At 33.1% G+C, this 27,566-nt stretch overlaps 2 protein-coding genes across 2 annotated transcripts in view; both read left to right on the plus strand.

Moving 5' to 3' along the window:
- Nucleotides 1-3,981, plus strand: part of LOC119190882 (carboxyl-terminal PDZ ligand of neuronal nitric oxide synthase protein-like) — a 203,451-nt gene extending 199,470 nt beyond the window's left edge. The window contains exons 4-6 of the mRNA XM_037444130.1: nucleotides 1,220-1,321; nucleotides 3,543-3,721; nucleotides 3,975-3,981. Of these exons, the coding sequence (XP_037300027.1) occupies nucleotides 1,220-1,321; nucleotides 3,543-3,721; nucleotides 3,975-3,981 (288 nt within the window). The remainder of the gene's footprint in view (nucleotides 1-1,219; nucleotides 1,322-3,542; nucleotides 3,722-3,974) is intronic.
- An 18,273-nt stretch (nucleotides 3,982-22,254) lies between these two features.
- Nucleotides 22,255-27,566, plus strand: part of LOC115441156 (capon-like protein) — a 29,890-nt gene continuing 24,578 nt past the window's right edge. The window contains exon 1 of the mRNA XM_030165804.2: nucleotides 22,255-23,088. Coding sequence (XP_030021664.1) covers nucleotides 22,411-23,088 — 678 coding nt within the window. The 5' untranslated portion in view covers nucleotides 22,255-22,410. The remainder of the gene's footprint in view (nucleotides 23,089-27,566) is intronic.

Consider the following 27,566-nt stretch of genomic DNA (forward strand, 5'->3'; position numbering starts at 1 on the left):
GAAGCGAAGAATCGACACAGCAACAACTTTATTTAAGGATCTGATAATGTTTTAATAAGAAATTTCTAGCATGCTAGTGTCGCTTACAAAAATCCTCTAGCTTATTACCGGCTCTTAGACTAATTAAATGCCAACTTGCACCTTTATGAAAATTCTCGCCTTAAGTAATGAACGCTTATATTATATTAACTCGTACATTTCGCTTGAGCGAGCCATTTTCATTTCCATAATCAATTTATATTGTATGTATGTTAAATACTATTCTGATTGACAATATGAAATATTAATTTTATTTACGCTGAGGTTTGCAAAATTGTATATTCAGTGAATTAATCGTTAATGTTATGTCAATTGATATAAATGATAAAATTTAATTCAGTAGAATAAAACTAGGGAACTGAGTATCTGCACAAATTATTATACTGAGATTTCTCTGTAGGAATATGGAAGCAAAATATTAAAATTTATATCGGCGTCGAGTGTGCTATGACCTACATTATATGTGCAAACTTAATCAAATGAGACTGCTACGGAAACTTATTCATAGTTTTTACTTTTAAATTTTGGTGTATGATTAAGCTCTAGAATATTAACCATTTACTCACTACGCTAATTTATCTTCACACTATTATGGAAAATGAAAATCATGTGTATTTATGAAACTCTAGGAAGCAATTATAATTTATTTTTTCTTATTGTTACTATACATTACATCTGAGTAATGTACACATAGCTGGACATTTTCGTCTTATTGATTGATATAATTAAATATTCTGTGGATACCCTATACTTCTTTAATAATGTTTAATAAAGACGTGCATCACAACAATATTTCGTATAAGTTGTATCATGTCGCACTCTCACACAATATAAAATTATGATTGTTTATTTATTAAATAATTATCGGCCGCATTTATTATTTCGACAAAATCAAATCTACTTGTACACACACTCACATCTTTTATCTCCAAGGAGCTAGGCAGAGGTGCAATAAACCCACTTTTCACTATATGTATTCTGTCCTGATAGACTCTATCAACCATCGCCCATATATTCCAAACTGAGCTGAGTAGAAAACCCAATCACTATGTCCGACTCGGGCTTCGAACTTGGGACCTCAGCTCAGAAGTCGACCCGAAATATAACAACACCATTAAGGTATTCATCCACCGATATATGGTTTTAATTAGATTCTAATTATTGCATTATTTATTTTCAGTACGAGTTCAAGGCGAAGGGCGTAAAGAAACGCAAGGTGACCGTCGATGTGTCCACGGATGGCGTACGAGTGTCCGCTCGAAAAAAGAAAAGCAAAGACAAGGTTGGCTAAACTCTTTTACAGTATAACAGCTATTCCAAATGAGATCTTAACTTCTTTATTTTAAAATCTTAATTGCGTTCCTTCTTTATTTGTGTTGCTTGCTTATAAAAATATTTAAAGGGTAGCTACTTGCAATTAGGATTAACGTAAATTAAAGCTCAGGCTGGCTTAAAAAGTTTAATTCTGTTTCAAAAAGCAATTATTTTAATTACTTTGTTTGTGGGATAGAGGCTATTTAGAAAAGTAATCAATTGAAATGAAGATTTTTTAAGTACAGGCATCCTGCTCGAACCGCTTGGCTGCCTCTATTCATGACGTTCTGATAAAATTTATATCGAAACTCGTCGTGACCTCGATCCCAAGTTAAATTGAAAACTTCGACAGATTCCCGTCCGTGGATTCTATTCATATTGAAGCTAAAGTAATTTGATGAGATTCAGTGAGCTCGAGCCTCTCTGAGTCGTCGTAGGCAAGCATTTCGAAAGGTTACTGAAATAGTATAAGCCCGACGCGGATACGGTAAGCCGCAATATTACAAAAACGATGGCGAAATATATTATACGAACACTCCACGTACTTGGATTGTAATTCGTAAAATTTTGCGTTCTATTTGTATAACCAGCAAATTATGTGTTGTAAACGTCTTAACACATCGTTCTGCTTTTAACGTAATGTCGCGCCGACTATGCATTTAAATGATCTTAAACAGTTTATTATCGATGTGAAATTATCATTTCGCTGCGCACGGAGATAGGACCGAGCAGTTGGTTTTTTGCGGGAACATTAATAATGTCTGAGTTATAATGGGTGGCTGTCAACCTGCCGTCTGAGGAACCGTAGAAGACCCTTTGTTACGTCCGTCTATTGTAACGTCGGGCCAAGAATAACGTCGACCCATTCCATCGCAGATGCGTGCCGCTCAACATAGAATTAATCCAAATCTTTTTGATCCAAATGTATTTTAGTAATCTTTAAATGTCTAAGTTATATTTTTACGTAATTTTATTGTAATATATTGTTTTGTGATTCCGTTAACTCATGTTTTATCTTAGGTCTCCTAATTTGAAAACTATTTTTAATTCATAATGATTTCAAATATTACATGAAAACTCATACATAACATTCTTATAGTGAAGAAATGTTAAAATGTTTGTTAATAACACATTACGAGCTCTTTGACAGAATGGCAGCTGTAATAATCCCTAGTGGTGTTATCGGTACTCTCAAACGATGGCTTGTAAATTCAAGGCTCCAATTTGGTAGCTATTTCTTAACCTCCTGAGCTCGACATAACTCTCTTCTCGGTACTATCACCCGCAATGAAAACAAACGTTTACGTTGAATAATTTGCTTTTTGTTTAGGGCCATTTGAAATATTATACTTAGGACCCATTTCATAACTTCTGCGTAAATGCTATTCGTCACAATAAATGTATACGCAAATCAAAACAAAAGAGTAATCTATGCTCCCAAATATATATTAATTATATAATAATTATAATACTATCTACATTACCAGTAAAATAACTGTTTAATAATGTTTTCTTGAAACTTATAAAACAGACCCTGACTATTTTATTGAAAAGTATTGATTTAATATATTTTTTTTATAATTTTTTATGAATTTATATAAGTAGTATTACTAGATTTAAATCGCGCGTCGCGACTGTTGCTACTCGGTTACTGAGATAACAGCCCGTTGCAGGGATTAAAAGTAGCATAAAGCAGTCATATATAATGAACCGTAAGTTACTAAAACAGTTTTCAGAATCTGAAGTATTGTACCAGAAATCAACTTGTAAAAACAACCACTAAACTATTATATATTTTATTTATGACAATAATATTTTTAATACATATCCCTGCCATTTATGTAGTATCATGTTCCTAAAACAGTTTTAAAGTTTTTAACTGTGGATTTGTTTGTCTGTTTGTTCCAGCTGATCCCCGAAACGGCTGGACCAATTTTGACAATATTTTCACTGGCAAGTAGCTAAATAATTAAGGCGTAATTTACGATATTTTAAAACTTAAAACATTTAGGGTCGCGCAAAATATTTAAAATTATAATAAAATTATCTTGTAAAACAATTTTTACAGGTAGGTAAATTAGTTCAGGAAAAACTTGCGGAGCCGCGGGTAAAAGCTATTCAAGAAACAAAAAACGTAGTAATCCAACGGAATATCGGTCATGTCATTTCATTCGTATAATTTGTTGCAGAGCTCGAAGCTGTTCGGTCGCAAGAATAACACGACCAACGAGACGATTGAGATTATGCACCACCCCATCTATCGCATCTTCTACGTGTCGCACGACAGCTCCGACTTGAAAATTTTCTCGTACATCGCGCGCGACGGTGCCACTAATGTCTTCAAGTGTGTTTTCAAGAGGAAGGGAAGGTAAGTGGTTTAGTTTGTTCGAGATAAGTTCAGATGTGTTTTCGCTTTTCTAGTTCATATTATTATGTTGTTCCAAATTAGTCCCATAAAATTTTATAATATTTATTTATTTATACCTTTATTGCACATATGAACATCAGGAAAATAAATAGGTTACAACAGACGGTCTTATCACATGAGGCAATTATAATCATCATAATAATTTTGTTATAAATTATTTAATTTTATATATACATGCGTAATAATTTTTTAGTATCTGAATATGTTTGTGTCCCTATTTATTAGTAAATGTAATAAATTAAAATTAAAATAAATAATTATACTTGATACTTTTTTTTGGAATTGATATGTCCCAAATAAATTTCAAGAACTTTGCTCTTTAATCGAATTAATCACAATTTAGTGTGAATTTTGGATGAGTAATTTTATATTCAGCGTCTCGCGTCTTTCAAACCAAGCTATCAAAAATTAATTTATATGCCCTTATGCAGTCAGCTCTCGAATGAACTCAAACAGCATTTTAAATTATGAAGATTATATAAGCTAGTTCAATATCATTATGAACGCAAATTAACCAAGCTTAACTTTTTTTCTTTTATTCATTATCAAATAAACTTTGTAAGGAATCTGCTATATTCTAAAAAGGTTTATTTTTCAGTCACTTAAGTATATGATATAAGTATAAATACTACATTTCGAATTTTTTTTTTTATCGAAACGTAGCATTTATATTTTTAATAAAAGAGGTCCTTCTTAATTCACCGCGTATACATTTGTTTCCAATTTGAATATCCAGACAAATATTTTTATCCGCGGATTGAATAGGGTATATTGAAGATTATTCCATTTAATAAATAAAAACGTTTAAAGTGTAATGAATGTCTCCTAGCTTCGGCTAATTCGTTTCGGCTACAGCGGCCAATCTAAACGGAGATAAGCCAGGTATGCAGGAGATATTGTTGTACACAAGAGTGTGTGCAATACACATGTGCTCTCTGTTGTTTCACTCGCATAGTACGGTTCGATATGACCGGAGAGAGATCAGGCGCAAGGCCAACGGTTTTATGTTCTTTCCGGGGCGCTGGTGTATCGCACCCCCAACTTCCTGATTTCGAGCTACGACATAATTATTTTTAAAATAAAAAAAAAAACAATCACAATTATTGTGCGTGTATGAGCGTGTATGTGTGTGTGTATGTGTGTTTGTGTGTGTTTATAGTAACAATACTTACATAGATGATCGATTGCAAAATCTAGTTCTATGTTAACTTTATTGTCGTGCAAGCTTCGTCGTGATCTTATAGTTGCATGATTTATTTTGCTGCAATAAAGGTGTGGGATCTACGTGTCAAGGAACTAGGGGCCATTCCACAAAGGAGCGTGGGCTTAATTAGGGTCTTACTGCGGCGTTATTACAAGTCTAATATCAGACCTAATTTTGCCGGTCCTGCGGTCGTACATACCCACAGCGAATTGTGACAAGCCCGACGTGAAGTTTGATTTAACAAATTTGTTATGAATAAATCGTATGTGACCTCATAATATTTTCCTTATTCCTCGTAGGGATAATGTCCTACAAGGCGATATATTTTGGGTATGAAATTGACAGTATTATGCTGTAAATATATTTGTTAATTGTTTATGGTGTTGGTGCGGCTCGATCCGCATAGTACCAAGCATGTAGATACACATACAATTAATTTGACATGTTGACTATCGTATAATCTGTGATATATCTGATAATATTTCTTATTGTTCTGATTTATGGACGGTCAACACCCCCTAATAATCGGCGTACCACACTCATTGCTATGTAATAAATAATAAAAATTTAAGTACCATTACCATTTTTATTTATTTTTCCAAATGTAATGTTATCTAAAATATTTTGCTATCTGGCAAATGAGCTCATTTTGTCATTTTATATTCATTAGCATTGCTGAGGGGCTTAACGACTCTTCTTATCACCTAGGACGAATTGTAACTCCATAGGCATGGACACATTTTATACGTTAGCGCAAAAACTATTGCGAAGACGGCATATGACAAGTAATTAAAATATGTCAATGCGATAATAGAAAGAGTAACAGAAATCAAAATAATGGTAAAATACAAACATAGAGTTAAATACGTAAAATCTGTAAATTTGAATATCTGTAATATAGATATAATTAAATGATGGTGCTTATACAGGACCAAAATAATGTCTAATCATTTCTTAACATAGTACAAGTCTGCAACAAGGAACCCAATAAAAAAATAATCAAGTTCTATGATGATATCACTAAAAATGCATCAAAGTCGGTCCATTCGTTTAGGAGCTATGATGCTACAGACACAGGCCTCTGTCTGTCGAACGTACAGCGCCTATAAAACTGCAAATAAGAGTAAAAGATCTATGACAAAAAAAAAAAAATATATATAATTTTAAAGAGATCTAATTCTGTGACATAGATTCTTTACATCGTTTTTCGAAATACTGCCGGGTTCTCAAAGCCAAGCGAGTCATAGAAGAGTCCAAATAGCTAACATTAATAGGGATTAGCTTCGTTCTATTATGAGAATTATTTATCTTTTTAGAAATTTATATTAAAATCATTTGTTTAATATTATTGCTTGTAAGCAATAATATTGTAATATAAGCTCTTTGATAATATATCATTGCGCTCGCGGTATTGTTTGCGTGAAAATTTTAGAAGTCTCACTCTGCAATTTCGGGAATCATAATCATTGGAAATTAACATCCACGTGAGATGATTAACTGGCGTTCGATAAAGTTGTGAGCTACGATGTACACCTGAACCGGTGATATCAGGCCGATTCTAGCCTTAAAGATACAACCGCAGTTTTGGCAGCGAATTTAATTTTTATAATTTTTCTTTTCGGGGATAAAGAGTAGCCTATATTATAATTTTTAATGTGAAGATTAATTATTAATCTATTTAGTAGTTTATGCATGGTACAAAAAATGTCTTTATATCTAAACATCTTCACACTTTCACATTTAATTTATCATTACAATTCATTTACTAACAAAATCTTTTTATACAAACACATGAGATGAAACCGTAACCTATTTGCTTTGTAACTTTTCGAATAGCGGGAGATTCTGTTATCTCATTCGTATGGAAAACACTCGGTCGCTAGTAACAAATAAACAGTTTGCAGTTGATTGTTTGTTTTTAGTTATTCTTGAACAGTTTTTCAAATAGAGAATGTAGTTATTTCAGTACGGATTTTCTACGTTCGGTGTGTGGTCAACAATAATTCGTGACGAAGTCTGTCTCTCACTTAAGGTTTTAAATTCATTAACCTTTGAAACTCGCTAGTCGCTCGCACTATGATCACATTTCAGAGTTAGGAAGCAATTTAGTCCATATTGGCACCAGGCAGTGGTTAAACTGGTTTTCTAATTCAGTTCTCCTTTCGATTTGGTGCAATCTTGTCAAATATCGTAAAACTTCAATCAACAAATATAATATATTTATGTTATTTCGGAATTTGTTAGTTACATATACGATGTGTGTATATCATGTCTTATTATAATCATTTTTGTATTATATCTAAAACGTCAAAGGTTATGAGGGCTTATGAAAAATATTGTTAGTAATTAGCATTTTGTGGAAAATAAAGACTGTTGACATTGGCTTCCCCAGCTTCCAATGCAGGAAGGGAAGCGTCTGTCGGATCTTAAATGGCGATCTTGGGGACCAAACGAAAATTTATATAGATAGTCCCAATAATTCAACGCGTTACACAAGTAGGTACTTGGAGGGATCTGCCCTCTCCTGCCTCCTCTATCTATGCCTGTCTGTTTTGCAGTGGCAGCCCGGCTATATAAAATATGCATTCGAGCTATAGCTATGAAAATTATATTACATAAATTTATTTATATCGTATAATCCCCTAAATCTTTTATGTTACCCCTGGCTGATAAAAGTAGCGTTAATATTTTAAAACATCCCTAAACGATATCATAAGTACTATACTCATGAGCGTACTCTGCGCTTAAGGGTTGTTAAATAATGTCTTAAAAGCTTCCCAAAAATCTGCTGTCAGATTTATCTGGCAGAGGAATTGTTTTCTTTTACCTTTGGCCTTCTAAACTGAACTTGATTGTGATATCTATGAGCTCCAGTCGTTCACTTCAATTCATCACATTAATTATCCACAAGCGTGTTCGGATACACTTAAATTGAATGTAGGTATAACCCTGTACGCAGTGAATATTATGACTAGGCAGCTTTGAATCTTCTTCTAGTTTAGAGCTAAATAAGTGAAGTTTCGTCAGTCACAATGGTAATTTATTGGGTTTGTTAAATATTCCTTGTCGTGTACAGTTGCATGAAAATGGTTGTGCAATTGAACGAATAAAATCGAAGTATAAAAATGAGCTCATACATTTTTGAACATTGCAAAATTAATTCCGCGACAATGATAGAGTCTAGGTATGTGATATTAAAACAAACCTGTCTATACTTAATTATATTTTGAACCCACCGAAACGGCTTACAAAATTATTTGAATCATGTTTTCACATGTATGTAGTTCTTCGAAATCTCATTTGGAATTTCCACATTAACTTAATATTATAGAATATTATAGCAGGACACGTACTGTAAGGAACTTGTATTATGATGTGAGCAAGTATTTTTTCTCTAATGTATGATAAATATTCAGTTATTTTATGAATATGTGTCGGGTGATAAATGGTTTGAATATTTATAACGTTGTATGTATGTATCTTGTCGTTATTTATTCATAAAATGTTACCAGTGATCAGTATTATTTATGGTAGTATTGTTCGGTTCACTGCCACTCTTTCTCTCATGCAGTGTTAAGGCTGCCTTAAATATATCACCAAAAATAAATATATGTCTGCGAAATTTTCTTTTTCCTGAACTTTGAGATCTTTCTTGTATCCATGAATTATAATATTGTCACATAACCAAATGCCACACGCGGGGTGTCGAAAAATGCGACAATCTCATTCCGAGACGCGGGATAATTTAATTTTCTTTCTACTTATGTAAATTGAAATAAAGGTAAGAGATGACTGTATAGAAACATCAGCGGGAGCGGGTCGAGTTCTGTTTATGAAGATTGCAGGTCGTAAACACCCAGCCATATAAACCGCAGCTGGCGTCACTCCTGTAAGGAATATGTGAGAATTACCGTTCGTAACACCCTCGGGACGTGGAGGGGCCAATGTAATTGACTCCCTTATTACAAGAACCTGATGTGTCAATTAAATTATTGAGTGAATAGCGATATAGGGATGACAATAGAAATGTTGGTAGTTCCGAGTCAAAATATATCATTTTGATAGAGTAATAATTATCAGAATTCGCAGCTAAGAAACTATTATACTTAATATTACTACAGGAAAAGTCAAGCAGTCTGTAACTGTGATAGAAAAAAGGGCATCACCAATATTAAAAATGGCGATGTAAAAACGGAAATAATATTTTTATTAAGTACCATTTATTTTATTGTTCAATTTTATTTTGAAACAATCGTTTATTTCAAATCAGGCTGACCCCACCATCATGAGGGAAGATTAGTCAGGAAGAGAGAGAGAGAGAGTTTATTTCAAATCAATATTATATGAACTTTATTTACATTGCACTTGAGAACACAATAGGACATAAAAAGTACACACGAAGCCGGAAAACGTTTATTTTGCTTTAGGAATAAAGTTTTAAACATTAAAACGGTTACGTAATAAAAAGAGTTAACAGTCCAGATAGAAAAATATAAAAGAATCAACACTTACTTACTGGTTTATGGGCTGACATTTTTATATTTATTTCATTCCACACTATTCCTTAACGCACTATATAGCTATGTCAAGATTTATCAGCTCCGTTCAAAAATATATTGATTGAATTGCGCTGGTGTCCATCGAATATCATATCAATTGTTGATTCGATGTATTCGATAAAATGTAATACTTAATAAAATTTTAGTATACTATTGTCCTATTTTTAAGTAAATTTTCTTAGAGATGTATAAAACAAATAATGTAAATACTAGACAGTACTTATTTATAACCATTTATTTGGGAGCATTGATTAAAGTGTAATTTTAGTATTTTGTCAGCTGATACATTCATGTGATGAGAAGCATTTGCTTAGAAGTTGTAATAGAGGAAATTAATAAATCAAAATAATTATAGAAATAAACAATCCAAAGTAAGATATAAAATATACTTTATTATTTATTGCTTTGAATGGCGAGACGAGCCTACCGTACGCCTGGTGGTAGACGATACGAGTGCCCATAAACAGTAGAAACACCATCCAATACCTTGAATTACAAAGTATTGTTTGCTATTCTACTGCGCTCGCCATCCCGAGACATGAGATGTTATGTCTTATTATGTCCAGTAGTTACACTGGCTACTATGCCCTTCAAACCGGCACACAACAGTGACACACTGCTGCTTGGCCGCAACAATAGACATTGAGGTGGTACCTACCCATGCGGACTCTCAGATATGAGGGACCTACCACCACCACTTATCTATACTATTATATAAAGCTGAAGAGTTTGTTTGTTTGTTTGTTTGTTTGAACGCGCTAATCTCAGGAACTACCGGTCCAAACTGAAAAAATCTTTTTGCGTTGGATAGCCCTTTGTTCGTGGATTGCTATAGGCTATATATCATCACGCTATACCCAATAGGAGCGGAGCAGTAATGGCTAATCTCAGGAACTACCGGTCCAAACTGAAAAATTCTTTTTGCGTTGGATAGCCCTTTGTTCGTGGATTGCTATAGGCTATATATCATCACGCTATACCCAATAGGAGCGGGGCAGTAATGGCTAATCTCAGGAACTACCGGTCCAAACGGAAAAATATTTTTTGCGTTGGATAGCCCTTTGTTCGTGGATTGCTATAGGCTATATATCATCACGCTATACCCAATAGGAGCGGAGCAGTAATGGCTAATCTCAGGAACTACCGGTCCAAAGTGAAAAAATATTTTTGCTTTGGTTAGCCCTTTGTTCGTGGAGTGCTATAGGCAATATATCATCACGCTATACCCAATAGGAGCGGAGCAGTAATGGCTAATCTCAGGAACTACCAGTTTCAACTGAAAAATTCGTTTTGTGTTGGATGGCCCTTTATTTGTGGGGTGCTATAGGCTGTATATCATCACGCTATGACCAATAGGAGCGGAGCAGTAATGAAACATGTTGGAAATACGGGACAATTGATTAGTTTTGAGAGCTTCCGTTGCGTGCGCTGCGTAAACGGTTAAAGTTATGCAACAATTATGTATGACGGGATTGTTCCTCTTAAAAAGTTCCAAAAAAATATATTATAAAACAAAGTCCCCCGCTGCATCCGTCTGCCTGAACGTCTTAAACTCAAAAACTACCCAACGTATTAAGATGAAATTTGGTATGGAGACAGTTTGAAACCCTGGGAAGAACATAGGCTCTCGGGAAACTACTACTTTTATAATGAAAAACTTTACCCTGAAAAACTTCATAACGCGGGCGGAGCCGCGAGCAAAAGCTAGTATGTTATAATTATGATTGAGTTCATTAATCAGTGTAAAGGCTTGATTTTTTTTTATTGATTGATAGAGTTGTTTCCTACAATTCTAATTATTAATTTTCGATGATATTCATTACTGCATTTATATCCTGATCATGCTTCCGTGTAATAAACTAATTAATTATAATTAGTTAATCACTAATCACTAGGAATGAACACATGTTGTTATTATATGCATATTATAGTTCTGTTCTGTAAACCTTTTTGCCTTTATAGGCTGAAGGCTGAAGGTCCATATATAATGAAATTTCCTCGAGCTATGGCCGAAATTTGCCGTCTGTCATAGCCAACTTGAACTATATTTATTATAATTATAGCGAACTTCTGCTTACATCCAATGTCAGAAACTTCGACACATTTGTAAAAATTGTATATAATCTTTAGGTCTTATCGATCTCGTCCTACAAAAATAGAAATGCTCTACGAGTGTCACTTTCACCTTTGTTTAAACCTAGCCTTATAATATCTTCAATGGTACGCAATTTGGTACATGGAAATTCATGCATGGTTTTTTACAAACATTTGAAATTAATCATCATTTTCCTTAGTCATTATGATATTTTGTTCCTAAATCTCTGATTATATTGTACAATTTGAATTATCTTTGAATTATCTTACCCATATATCCTTTATGCTATCTCTTAAATCTTCTAATTTTATTAGTAAAACTTGCCTCGATAACGATGTTTCCAAGGTAGCAAACCTGAGCATCTATGAAGTATTTTGTATGCAGTACATTGGGTTCCTTGAGGTTCCAGCTTGCTCGCTATGCCAATTCAGCACTCGTATATATTTGTACCTAAAAGAAAATTGTGACATCACGTAGACCAGTGGAGAACGTTTTCTGAATTGCATATTAAAGTTCAAAAAGTTATAAAAATAAAAAACACAATAATACTATACCCACTCTTGGTAAATATTAAACTTTTATACATTGAATGTATGTTGCTGGACTTCACGAACTTGCACTAGTCTTTCAAAGAACTCTTAGCAATGCGGGTTACCGGAAAGTTTTCCTTCTACTCTAAAGCAAACCATAATATATACGCAGGTTTACTATGTATTCAATATCGCCTGGTCAACCTACATGATTGTCTGGGCAATCCGTTCCACCCTGCTATGTTATCTCCGACTTGTTTCACTTTGCCTGATGCTATTAATAATGTGTAAATATAAATTAGAGGACAAAAATAAAATTCTGTATGGTGTACGCAGATTCATAACTATTGCACCACAACTTATCAAGCTGAAGGAAAACGGACAAGAAGATCTTCTCAATATACCTGGTTATAAATTGGCAGCATATTTTTCTAGAGATACAAAACGAGGAGGAGCCTGCATACTAATAAAAGAAGGCCATCAGTACAAAGAGCTGAAGAACATAACAGATATGTCAACTCAAGGAGCTGTTGAATGCTGTGCAATTGAAATAACGCAACATAACCTCGTCATTTTATGTATTTATAGAGTACCGATAATCAGTAATCTAGATATTTTCTACGCCAAATTAGATATTATATTGCCGACAATATGTTATAAAACACGCAAAAAAGTCGTTTTATGTGGTGACTTTAATATCAATATTGCAAAAAAAGATAAAACTTCTATCGAATTTAAAACTATTTACTTAATTATAATCTTATATTACAAATAGACCAACCTACACGACTGCAAAGTGACACATGTATTGATAATTTTGCAATTAATTTCTCGGAAAAATGTTTTACCAAGGTGATCGACTTTAACCTTTCTGACCACACAGCACAAATTATGAATATCCCTGTAAGAAAAACTCATGTAATTAACAATTGGAATACAGAAGTACGCGATTATAGCTATGAAAACTTGGTCAAATTTAAATCCTGTTTAAGTTATCTAACATTTTCTGACATTTATTTATCTGATGATGCAAACAAGGCATATAATTTATTTTACGAAATATTCCAGCTTTTTTACAACTTGTGCTTTCCAGTAATTAATGTTAAAAAAACGTCAAGAGGGAAACCACTTTGGTTGACATATGGCATAAGACGCTGTAGCAAAGCCAAAAGACTTCTTCTTTGGCAATATAGAGTAAACCCGAACCCATCAAATCTTATAAAACTAAAAGACTATTCATTGAGACTCAAGAAGATTATCAAATTAACACAAAAATCAAAAAATAACTACAAGATAATAAATTCAAAAACAAGTGTAGAGATACATGGAATATCATAAAAGAAAATAGATACTGTTTACCTCATGAATACATAATGGAAATCAACTGCAATAGTACAAAAAACAGATCCTACGGATATAGCAAACGCATTTAATGATTACTTTATTAACCAAGTAGAATTACTTTCTAAACCCCTTCCATCCATATATTCCATGGGTGCGAACAATATGTTAAATCATTCTATGTTTCTAGCCCCAACTATTCCAAAGGATGTTTATAGAGTCATACAAAATTTAAAAAATAAGACAAGTGTAGGTTATGACGGCATCTCGACCAAAGTTATAAAATTCGCTTCTGAAGTTATATCAGGCCCAATAAGTCACATAATCAACTCAAGCATCTCCTCTGGAACTTACCCACAGAAATTGAAACCAACCATTATCAAACCTTTATTTAAAAAACATGACCGAGCCGATATTTGTAATTACAGACCGATCGCTCTTATTCCTGTAATCTCCAAAATATTTGAAAACATTATTTATACATCTTTGTACTCTTTTCTATGCAAACATAATATTTTAGTTAACGAACAGAAAGGTTTCAGAAAAATTGTTCCATTAATATGGCTATCTACGACTTCCTTAATTTAATACTGTCAGATATGAATGAAAAAATTCAAACTAGTGCTATCTTTATGGATATGACTAAAGCTTTTGATTTGGTTGATCATAACATTTTATTGCAGAAATTGTACATATATGGTATCAGAGGAAATGTATTATCGCTTATAAAGTCTTATCTCAGCAATAGGACGCAATGCACAGAAATAAAGCGAATTTCTAAAAGTAGTAAAAAGAACTCAAATATATTTCAGAATCTCGTAATATCGCACATGGTGTTCCACAAGGCAGCGTACTAGGACCTCTTTTATTTTTGGTCTATATCAATGATTTTCCGAAACACCTGTCTTATCCTGCGGTTCTTTTCGCTGACGACAGTACTGTTATCATAAGACGCTAAAAAAATTTAAATTACTAAGATGACTTGAAAAATGCTTTGAACGAATCTGTGGAATGGCTTAACAAAAATAATTTAATGTTAAATATTTCTAAAACTAAAATCATGTCATTTAAACAAAGAATTATTTCCCTGGCATCAATTTGACATTTAATGATGAAATTATTGAAGAAGTCTCATGTACAAAATTTCTTGGCTTAACAATAGACAATAAATTAACCTGGAAAGACCATTCGTTAAACTTAATCAAGAAACTAAATAAATTTTCTTTTGCTCTTTACAAACTTAATAAAGTAGTCAACCAAGCCGCCGTAGTTACTGCCTATTATGGGTATGTTGACTCAATACTGCGCTATGGAGTTATTTTCTGGGCTAACTCGTGTGAAAAAGAATCCATCTTTAAAGCTCAAAAAAGGTGCGTTGGAAGCATATGTGGACTTAAATCAACCGAAACATGTAAACCATACTTTAAATCGCTTAAAATATTAACTTTACCTTGTCTTTACATATATGAGACCGCACTGTTTATAAAGAAAAACAGCAACATGTTTAAAAAAGCATCAGAACAACGTCAAATAAGTCAAAGATCCAATTATCAATATAATTTTCCTTTAAGAGAGTCTAAAACTGCTCTGTTGCATAAAAGCGTCTTCTGCATGGCTCCAAAGATTTATAATAAATTACCATATAACATAAAAAATTAAATATAATACAATTCAAAAGACAATTGCATAATTTATTATTAAACAAGTGCTACTATACAATTGACGAATTCCTTGCTGACAACTTTAAGGCAAAATAATGAATACTAATTACATTTGAAATGAATAATATTATTGTAAAATTTCATTATTATAACACGGTGTAGTTGTAGCACTAATGTAGATATTATATAGTGTTACATAAAATTGTGCTATTTTGGGCATGTGTAATACCTTTGTCACTTTGTGTGTATGGAATAATTGTGTACACCCGTGGGGGTCGATTTTTGTAGATCTAAATTATAATGATACCAACTACTGTACCAAGAATCACACAATAAAGATTTGATTTGATTTGATTTGATTTATGCATCAGATATTATGAAGGGACAGGACATCCGAGGTCTTTTTATAAAATGAAAATAAAATTTTAATTGTAGTCTCAGTTATTTAAATGTATGCGAATAGTTGACCAGCCCTTACGTCAATAATACTTTTTTATTACTTGTTGAATTCACTACACCTGGAACGTGTCTCAGGTGCAATTCGCTAGCTATCCTGTGCGCCGGACACGTACAATGTTCATGCGACGTCCGAGAGAACGGACTTTGCAAAAAACTAATTTATATACAAAATAACTGCACCAATTTTGATAGTAATAGCTAAAATAAGCGACGATAAACTTTCATTATTCCAAATCTAAATATCTATACATATTATGAAACAAAGTCACCTTCTCTCTGTATGTATGTTATATTTTTTCTCAAAATCTACTAAATGGATTTTTATGAAATTTGGTATGAATATAGTTTAATACTCTGGGAACGTAATGCTACTTTCTATTCCGGGAAACTCCTTCTAACGGGCAAAGCCGCGAGCATAAGTTAATAATAAGTATAATATTATATTGTTATAATAAACTTACAGTACGTCTCCATTAAAACTGAGTAGTGCTGCAGTCCGACGAGGAACCCAGCAGTTTTTTATTGCTGCACTCAAGCACATCTTAATGTGATTGACCTGTAAATTTCCCTTTGTTACTTATAAATATAATGTGGCAATAAATATTCGTATGCTGGATTACTTCATGTATATCAAACAAACGCTAAGAATTTATCGAAGTTTAAAAAAAAGCTTTTACTTATATTTTTAAAGTACCTTATGGCGGAATTTAAACATAAAAATTAAAAAAGATAATCCTATTTTTCAGGAAGTTTATTTTATCCATAAATACTTAATACGTTAAATTGTAAGGATGGAATAAATTGTGAATAGAATTGAAAGCAGTTGATGAATGAACGCGCAGAAAGTAAAAAGTCATGTTGGAGTAAAATCAATTGATAGACCGCTTTTGCTGACCACCTGCCGAATTGAATATTTTGTGCGAATTCGTTTTTCGAACGGGTTTGGATCGCACGGAGCTGTTAAGCTAAAGTGAATAGTGTAGGAATCCTGAACTGAGGCGCATTTGTATCCTTACTTATATCGATGTATTGTTTCACTTTCTCTTAAATATTTTATTAGAAAAAAAGAATTGATACTACACCTAATTTAAAATGTAATAGTTAAATTTGTTCTCGCATCCTAGTATTCGAAGATCGTAAAAATGAACCGCTCCGTAGGATTTTAGTACAATAATCTGCTTCAGACTATACTATGTTTTTGTTTGATCACCGTCTTACACACCGTGATTTTATAGTCGTTTTGGAACCCAAATGTGGTTACTTAGAACAATTTGTAGGATAAAAAAAATTGTGAATTAATTGTACTGTTGATAATTAAAAAAATAGTTTTTGATCATATTTTTCACTCGTTGGAGTTTGATAATGATGGTAACGTCGCAAACAATTAATCATAACTATGAATGGCACCAATCGTAGTTATCCTAGTAGTACGTGGGATTTAGTTGCATTACCACGAGTTCTCATTTATTATTCGTAAACATTCATTTTAATATTTATAAAAAAATGATTTTATTTAATTACATTAGTATTTTATAAACTATAATTGATACAGAATTTAAAATTTTCGGTTCCAAAACGACTATTAAATCACGGTGTATATCTGATATGCCGTTGATTTCTGCCAGTTCTATCCACGTACCATGCGTATATTTTTAGCACTCTCCAATCATCAATTGTTTCTAAATCTCAATCATTTTTATTCTTGTGTTAATACGAAGTCAATAATCGAATATACTGAGTACTATCTCGTCGACTTACTTTTAAAAGTCTATGTTACAATTTTGCATAAATTGAATTATTATGTAGAACACATAATTCTATATTTTTTCGGTAAAAATTACAATAATTCTGAAAGACAAATAAATATTTAATGTATTTTCTAATGTTTCCAACATAAAAAAATATTCTCTTTTTCCGACATAAATAAAAATTTACAGACGACCTTGTAATACTGAGCCAGCAATATATTATATCAATATATAGCCTAGACTATGAGCCCTTGATATTTTCTTTTGAATATAGTCTTGAATTTTACTCGTTTCATAGTTCTGATTGCGTACGGTTAATGAGATAACATTTAATTGCAGTTGCATAACTCAAACCCCTTTTTACAGTTTTTTTCGCTAGGAAAATGCGGGTGGAATTTTCACGTTGGTTTTATCGGTCTTATGACCCAATATCGATTCTTGGGAGTAAGAATCATTCGAATAAGCATTGGAAGGAGTCCCTGTCCCTGAGTATCCCACTTTTTATCCCTTTAAAGGCAACGCTCGGCATTATAGTTATGCCTGAGTGCTAGTGAAGACATATTATTGCTGTTTTGCTCATCTATATATGTTTTTTATACGAAAGAAGTTTATATTTCATATTTAATGTTAAGTACTACAGTTATTACGCGCTTTATCACCTAGATATTATAATTTAGAATTCCAATGTTGTCAGCTTCATGTATATAATAATGCCATACCTATGTTTCTGATTATCTCATGATCATCAGGGTTATAACTAATTTTCTATATTATAGAATAGGGCGTTATGCTATAAATTCTTCGTAAAACAGAGTCTCTTATTATTCGCCGTCAGACCCTGGAACAAAGATGAGCCATAATTTTATTGCTGTTCAATTTTCAGATATCGCCTACGAAATTGGTCCCAGGATTCTATTTTATCGCCCTATCAAGCCTTTTTAGTTATGAATTATTATTATTGTCTTTTTATACATTCAAAGCGTCAGAAGAGTTGGTGGAAATTATTTAATACGCACACTTATTTGCGTTACGTTTATTGCACGCTTACAACATCTTACGTCTTTGAAACTTTATACCCCTCAAACGACTACGTTTGTCATTCAATTTAAAATAAATTGTTAATAGCTAATAACTTAAAACTATAAACTTTAATGACTTTTTAATTAACCCGGAAAACAAAGCGGCGTCGGAGTTGAGAGAAAATGTGGCGAGGACGTGCGTGACTTTTCAAATTGCGTGGGAATAATAAAATTCTATTGAGTTTCTATCAAGGAGAATTTCATAAGTACTACGCGAATTTGCAATCTAATCCTTCCGAAGATGAAAAAAGAAATAAACGCACGCAAAGCGGTGTTCACATGCGAAATTGTATTCATTTAATCTTTCCACTCTCATGATTCGTGACAACTAATAACTATTCCATTAGAAAAAATATTGAAGTCGTTGAAAATTTTGAGTAACACCCAGAATGCTTTAATCTCCCAATCAGGTCTAATCTATTAGTAACAAGTATACAAATGTTTATCTGATATATGTATTTTGGCGTTTGAGCTTGGTAAAAAACAATTCAGTATGACCCACGTTTCAAAAAACAATTTTTTTCATCTGCTATCTAAGGTCCTATCTTCATAACAGATTTTTTTTAATTTACCAAGGTCCCATGGTGTTAATAATAAATATAATTATTTGTATCGAGCTAGAATTTTTGTAATACTTCAACAAAAAATATAAAAAAGCGTTAGGCACACTGAGCTGAGGCTTAAATCTGTGTGTATATTCAGCATTGACTCTTTAACTAGTTTGCGCAATATATATCATATTGCCAACGTTTTTTTGCAGTTGCCCCGTCATTCTGGTTTATCAATGTTAAAAATGTGCAGAGATGTTGTATGCAATGTTGTGACCTATTTTACTAGACCGGAAATTATATCGTTCTGGTAGAATATTACCATTTCCAATATGGTGGAGTTGGATACAACTAAGAAATACCGAAAGAGCTATTTCCATCCTTTTGTTTCTTTATAGGTATGATAAAGAAACTCCACTGCACCTGACATTACTGCCACTACAATACAAAATATGGTCATCAAAATTTACTTTATTCATTTTTTGCATTATTTATTTGGCAGTTTATGCAGTCATAAATTGTTTTTTTGATTTAATTATTTCAATTTTGATAATACACCGCTATACCGCAGAGCCACACTTCACTATGGGATTTAATTGTGTTCTTTGTAGGAATAACATAATGTACTTTTAATTACTAACAAATTGTTTAACCATGCTTATAAAATTAAGTTAGTTAAACGAAGCGTGAAATTACCAACTATAAATATAAATTTATTAAAAGAACTACAATAATATTATACCATAACACCTTGTTCGTACGCTGTAGGTAGATTTTTGCACACAACCTTGTGTAATGGATTATCCGGAGTAGTATGCGGCTAAACTACGTCAACTGCCCTCAATTCACTTCCCTAACGCTGCACTGTACAAAGAGTATATTTAGAAACGTCGTTATATTCCAACAGGTATCCTAGCAACTAGTTTGGTTAGTTGTCTTCGATAAAATTACACGATATATATATTTATGGTTATGGTGGTCAATTAATCTGTATAGATCTGAGTAAAAACTTTGTACCCCTTTTAAAGTTCATCGCGAACTCCGAGGCGTGTGAGATTTGACATAAATCAATTCGATAAAGAATAGGGATGTAGAAGATTCTCAATAAGGTTCATCTTAAGATTTTATAAATTGCATTCAAATTTTCACCACTGCGCAACCACTAGTTAAAATTAATGAAAAGCTAAAAACTATTGCTATACTATATGAGTAAAGACCCTTCGCTACTTAAGGGCTTGAAGTAGAAATAGAATATACGTGTCCAATAGAATTGAGTCTCTAAGACTTAACCGATAGTCATAATAAATATAAAGAAAATGTTTATTGGAAATTTTTGCTTTAATGAGTCGCAGTGAACCTGTAATAAATAACTAAACAGCCAGAAGTCGAATAATATTATGGATGTGGTGCCGGCCTAAAAGGATAGGGAGGGCGAGTGTTGCCCCATTGAAATCACACTACCCATTGAAAATACAACAAAAAGCATTCATTACTCTCTAGTTTTACTTGAAATAGTGGTGCTATACCAATCTAGCCGGCCTATCCATGCGGTAGATAAAATGTCTACAGTATCTCTCTATGGATTTAGAGTTAACACTTCGCTATTCTTAAAGCATAATGTTTTTTATAAGACAAACTTAAAACCAAAGTAGTAACTAGCATAATCGGCTTTCTGTATAATTGTATTTTACATTTTAATTACGTACTTTGACAGGGCACTTAAAGTTACCGGATATGTGTACGTAAACACATAAATCGAAATCTATCACACTATTGGTTTATATTATTGACTCCCTCTAAATATATCTTGGTAGAAACGCCTCTGCTCGCCTGTCAAAATGTTATGCCCATTTATTTATGTTCGCGCAGGGATTTATAAATTTAATAAATTGTTTTATGCGATTTGATGTTTACATAACGTGAATCGAAATAAACAATGGCGAAATATGACGAGCAATTGCATTTGAGAATTGAGTTGTTGTGACAATACGAATGAGTATCAAACGTTTACTACAAAAGTAAGTTTCGGTTCCTCAATCTTACGAGTTCCGATGTATTACCTCGCACCTCCTGTTTATAGTCAATATAAATCTTCCGGTCCACAACCTGCCCGACTTTTATAATCAATTACAGAGTCGGATCACTCGTTCATGAACACCATAAATATTCAAGGAAGAACTGAGTTGTTTGCGTTGAATCATTTGCGGCCGCTTTTTAATTACGCCAATTGATGGAAGAGCATTTTATTATAGGTTGGATTACGATTGGAGGAAACACTTGTATACAGTACACGCGAACACATACGGGCGCTCAACAATTCAACAGACAAGATAAATAGAGTTGTGAGGTCTTTCTGGTCTATCAAACGGGGGTTAAACAGGTGAAGAAACTTTTGATAGATTGTAATATTTCACTCGAGACGCTGGCGGAGATCTGATGCATAAATCATTTCAGTATCTTTGAAGTCTTGAAAAGAAATGAAAAATAGAATATTTTAATGATTTCATTAAACCAATGCACGCTCTACTACTGAACGTGGCGGAATACATGATGTATGTTAAATATTTATATGCCAAATTAATAATAAATTTAATTTTTCTCTCTTCTTTTGCAATTAAACATGTCGTAATATATAATTCTGTCATCATATTATGGATTTTTTTACGATGTGCTATATTTAAATAACACGGTAACATAAATACTTTATATGTTGGTATTTTTATATATTTTATTGGGAATTTTCAGTCGTCGTATCTTAATAAATGATTGATTATAAAATTGACACATTAATTCACCATGTTTATATATTATCATACGTGAAGTATAAGACGACTGAATTAATATGATGACAATTATTACTTGGAATCTGCGGTCTCGGTGAATATTTTTTTCCTTACGTTAATATACAATATATTACATATCTTTATAATCCGAAAATTTTAACTTTGTACAACTCCGTTACAGAAATATATAATTGTTTCCTAGAAAAATATTAACAATTCTATAATATGAATTGTAATAATATAATACAGTTCTTTTTTTAACTATTTTTTTTTCTACGATCATATACGATACCACCCACCTTTCATGTCTTTATTTTCACTGTGCGCTCTATTTTCGTTGATTACATTGCATGTCTGTTCGAAATATCACAAATTCCTCGGTTACCTGTTATCACATTATTAACAAATTTCGTTCCATGTGTCTGCACGAAGTGTACCGCTTAGAAACACGCGAATATGTTTATTTGTGGTACTTGGAGCGACGCGCGACGCACGCGCAAACCACGCCTCCGCCACTTCAGTTGTTTCGTGGGAATCCACAGCGGCGCGCGTGTTTTGGTGAAATCTTCTTCCACGTCGAAAGAAAAGGCTACATGTTCTCGCAACTACTCGGCATTCCAACATGTCCAATCACAGGGACCATAGTAAACAGAGACGGAACGATCATCTGCTGAAACACTTGCCAACCGAAGTCCTCTTGAAAGCCAGAAGCACCCTTGTATCACTCGGAGGAGCTTTGAAGTCTAAACAAGACAATCAAAATCGTTCGAAAACACTTAAACAAGAGACAAAAGATAAAAAAAATCAAGAAAGGTTAAAAAGCAGCCGTTCGGAACCTGAGTTTAATGATGTCCGAAAGAAACACCGAAGCAGGATCGAAGAGAGTTCTTCTCGCGAATTTTCAAGTAGTGTGAGACCCAGGCCTCTGTCAGTCGGAGCGACAAAGCGATACGATAAGGATATAGAAGACTGGCATTGTGGTAGTTTTCTGAAAGACCCATCACCTCTACGTCAACGACAATTTGATTCAACGGAGGAAGTGTGTGTTCAATCTCGGCTTGTTATACCTGTTATTGAAAGACTTGGCAATCCAGATGTCCCTATGCAGGATGTCAGCGAAAGACCGCGAAAGAAGCTTTCCTTTCGTGAACCTTGTGAGGTGGTCGGAAGTAGCAGTGCTACTCTCGGTCGCTCCAGCAAACTAATGGGGGTGAACAGTCTAACCAGGCGACCGAATAGAGTATCACTGCGTACGGATACACGCTCTTCCAGTCTAGAAGGATTAGATTCTGACTTAGAAGTGAGTATTAAAGCGTTTTTGTTTTAACATGTAACACCGTGGTATAAACACGTGCTCTATTTTTATCGTATTTATTTTTGTTTTTATCAGCTGTTTTTCTCAATGGGTATGTTCTTCGCGTAATGCTAATGCAATAACATTATCTACACTATTTGTGTTTGAAGTCTGCTTAGTACTGCGAACGATTACTGTTCATTCGAAATTAGCGGATTTTGATGACTTCATGAAATAATAGCGTCCATCTCGGTGTATTTTCAACAGCAAAATCTGAACACCTTGTTCAAGACACGTTATTAAACTGTGCCATTACGTCAACTAGCAACAGTACACGTGTGTAATATAGACGAACGAAATTATATTAATCAACACCAAACAATTACAACACATTGGTGGCTTTTTTATTTCTATTGATTTATCATAAAGAACTTATCACTATTTACTTTGATTCCCGCGCCGTAACCAAGAACCGCGCACCCGGATGATTTTTTATAAATCTAAATCTCCGGTGACATCTCGACGTATTATTTTGCGCAACCGTGGTTTTGCGTCAAGGGCGAAGCTTCCGTCGTCGTCTCCATTTATTATTTAGAAAACTTTAGGAAACTGCTTATGTTTGTATGAGATATTTTGGAACTGCCGCCGCCAACGTGTGAATTACGCACTCGTATAGTTACCGTAACATCGTCTTGCTATCATTAAATCTTTCGGTGCCTTTAGTTTACGTTCTAAATCAACATACAAGTGATAATGGAGTGAAATGAAGCATACTATGTGTATCATTAAACCTTTTGTAGTCATTGAAGATACATTATTAGTGCAATGTGTAAATAAAGTAAGAAAAATATTTTTCTCTTATTTACTTTGGAAAAGCTGTAATATTTTTAGTTTCGATATTTATTTATGGTACAATGTTTCAGGTGTGTACATTGGAAAAGCACTTAGAGAAATATTATTTTCTTTATATTGACATTCGAATCTCATATCATTCTAATTTCAGTTTATAATTTCAACATGGAATGATTACTGATTCAATGCTATTTTAATCTCTGTTAAATCAAACTTATTGCTATCCCAACAACTAGTATATTCTTAATAAAACGTTTTATAAATAGTCAAGGAAGCAAATAATATTTTTTATCCATTATTAAGAAAAAAATTGGGTGTAAAAATATTAAGATAATGTTTATTAAAACAAGAAATTTTTCCTTGCGTAATGTCTAATAAGCACAAATATTGTTAAGATATTACTTGTCGCATCTACATATTATAATGTTATTTTTCCTTTTTGTCGGCGGAATCACTTGCGCGGTATCCCCTTCTCTGGAGTCCAGAGAGAAAACAAAAGAAAATCCAAAAACATCTGCACTTTTCAATACCAATTAATTTAATTAATTTGTTTTTACGGACGCGATGTCGTTGTTTCGTAAGCTTCAATGAGTTTCGAAATACGTTTGCTTATTGAAGTGAAAGAAGTAAACATTTACGTTAAATATAAAAGAGAAGGCGTATACATAAAGCGAGGAATAGTTTGTATTTATGAATTCCATTGTTTGTCTTCGTGGTCGATGGCGCAGTGAACGATGAGTCTAGAACGGCAAGTCATGAGTAGAATGCTTGCATTAACACAAAAATATATTACATAAATATTAATATTGTACTGGTCCAATCTATTCACATATTAGTAGTATTTAGAAGCATTTTAGGTTTTATTAACTTCAATTGCAGTTTTTGGAAAAGATCAGTGTATACGCGCTTTACTTTTAACGAACTCATAAGTTCCTTAACAATCGTGAGAATCAAATGAAAAAATACATGAAAATATAATTTTAAAACTACACCATGTCAATTAATTATATATATTAATACTTAGTTGCGACAAACAAATCCATTTCCTGCCCTGAATTAGGTGTCCTATATCAAATGTGTCCTGGATAATTGACTTAGATGAATTGTCGATTTTGGAAATTCTCCAATTTACGCTAATTTCATTCGTTTTGACCACCCATATTATAAAACATAGTAGTATGTTACCGTAACAGTAATTCTAAGGATACCAGATACTTAATATTTTTCTATTACTCACATTCGAAAATAATGTGTATACTTTTTTGAATAAATAATACGGTCTGAAGTTAGTCTAAACTATGAAGAAATCTCTCATACCGTGTACTTGTACAAATAATCTCACTGACAAAATATTTAACATTTCTTATTCGACGTGAGATATTGTTTTTATATTTCCTTACAATAATACCGTGTCCACCGGCGCGGCGCGGTATAAAAATACAGTTGTAATTTTTTTTATTTTTACTGGATTTCTCGTTACACCTGTCATCTCGCCTGACTTTAACGTACTTTTTACAGTTGTCTAATTTATTATGTCCCTAGTTGCAAATCGTAAAGTCGCGCCTGCGCTTTATGGCCGGTGAACGACGTCCCAAACGACACGTACAAAAGCTTTTATTCTAAGGGACATGACAAAATGCATGCGACATGATAATGTATGAAGCATAGCGCGAACATGCGAAATGAACTGTTTGATGCTGCACAAATGTTTTTCATTTTTAAAATTTACACTCCATTTGTATTTCGATGATTTATGAGTTCACCGTTCATGTTGAGCCATGATATCGTAGCCGTGTAATATTTATAAAATATGAAAGGAGTTATCGTTTCCGATGCGTTCAGTGATCATCATAAGATACTGATTATGTCTAGGGCTAAATTTGTTGACACATAATATGTATTGATTTTAATATTATTCCTATGCTGTTTAGAATACCGAACATGTACAGATAACACCAAAAGGAAATTACGCATCACGTTCGCACAATAATATAATAGCCATTTGACTTATCTTGCGTCTTCTACTCGCCAAAAGATTTGAGGTTAAACTTCCGCAATTAATATAAAACATTTATATAATAAAAATAAACACTTATAATGAAATCTTTGAAACTATTACTGACGCAAGTTTAAATGTATATCAAATTATTGATTAAAGTCATAACTAACTTAGTATACATTTTCAACGCAGTGGTATAACAGTCTACATTATTATTGTAGTTGTAATACTAGACCGTGAAGTTTGTTCCAAAAAAATATAATTCTTAGTAGTAAATCCCAATGAGCCAATTTAAAGATGACATAATTAAAAAAGAACAATCGAAATATAGTTCGAGCTCGGACCGAGGATTAAGTAACCGCATTTCTTTGACCTCACTCCACTAGAATGACGACGTCAACGAAAATAGACGTCTGACGTACTTACAGCGATGAGGTAGCTAAAAATTATGATCGCTATAAAGGTCATTGTCTTGGACCGATAGACTTTATTATGTCGCGTGCGAGTCAACAGGTGGATTTTTTTATAATATCGAATGTTAATCACACACATGTGCATAAATGTATTGTTGTTACAACTATATATTTTAGAATTTTATATCGGAACACGCCACACTGAAATAGTTTTTATACGGCGATAGCCTAGTTGGGTGTGGAACGGACTGCCAAGACGAATTTCCGCAGGTTCAAATCCCAAGGGCACACACCTCTTGACTTTTTCTTCACGTTCTGTATGAATTATCGCGTGCTTTAACGGTGAAGGAAAATATCATGAGGAAACCTGTACACCTGAGTAGTTCTCTATAAGAATTTTGAAGGTATGTTAAGTCTGCCAATCCGCACTAGGCCAGCCTGGTGGACTAAGGCCTTAACCCTCTGAGTAGTAGAGCAGACCCGTATTTATCAGTGGGACAGTATATAATATAGGACTGATATTATTATTATCATGTAACAAAACACGGTACACTGTAATAGTTTTTACTTAACTTCAGTAAAAGCTCTTATAATCAAATATTAGAAGCAAACAATAAACAACAAAGTTTGTATTGATCGATAAGATGTCAAGAAAATGGAAACTGCCTAGTTCGTACGCCATCGACGGTTATTTTGTGTGAACATTAATTATTTCCCAATAACTAATCAGTAAGTGGCTCACAAATATTAGATGATTCGATCATCGATCAGTGTCAAAGTTTTCTTATCTCATCCAGAAATAGGCTCGAACATTGTTTGTTATGGTTGTTCTCAAAGTTGAATGATTGCTGATTGATTTAGATTGTGCTTGGACTAGTTTTTGTTTACGGGGATGAAAACGTTATTTACTTCATGAAATTGTTTTTTTCTATTAATATATTAATATGTTCCCTTTGACGATACTTATCCATATTATAAATATGAATTTTATAAAATGTTCGCCATTTCCTATGTTCTTACGCTGCGAATCCTCTGTTTTAACAATTGCAGTAATCTGAATTCAGTTTTTGTATATGACTTTAAATTCTAATTAATCTATTAATTCTATACTATGGTGTCTAATTTAGGAAAATAGTAGAAAATTTATTTTAATTTCATGTATCATTTAAATAAACAAAATCACGAAACAGTAGTTCTCAATAATTTATAAGCAACGTTGA

The sequence above is a fragment of the Manduca sexta genome, chromosome 27 (assembly GCF_014839805.1).
Source record: "Manduca sexta isolate Smith_Timp_Sample1 chromosome 27, JHU_Msex_v1.0, whole genome shotgun sequence".
NCBI classification, from domain to species: Eukaryota; Metazoa; Arthropoda; class Insecta; order Lepidoptera; family Sphingidae; genus Manduca; species Manduca sexta.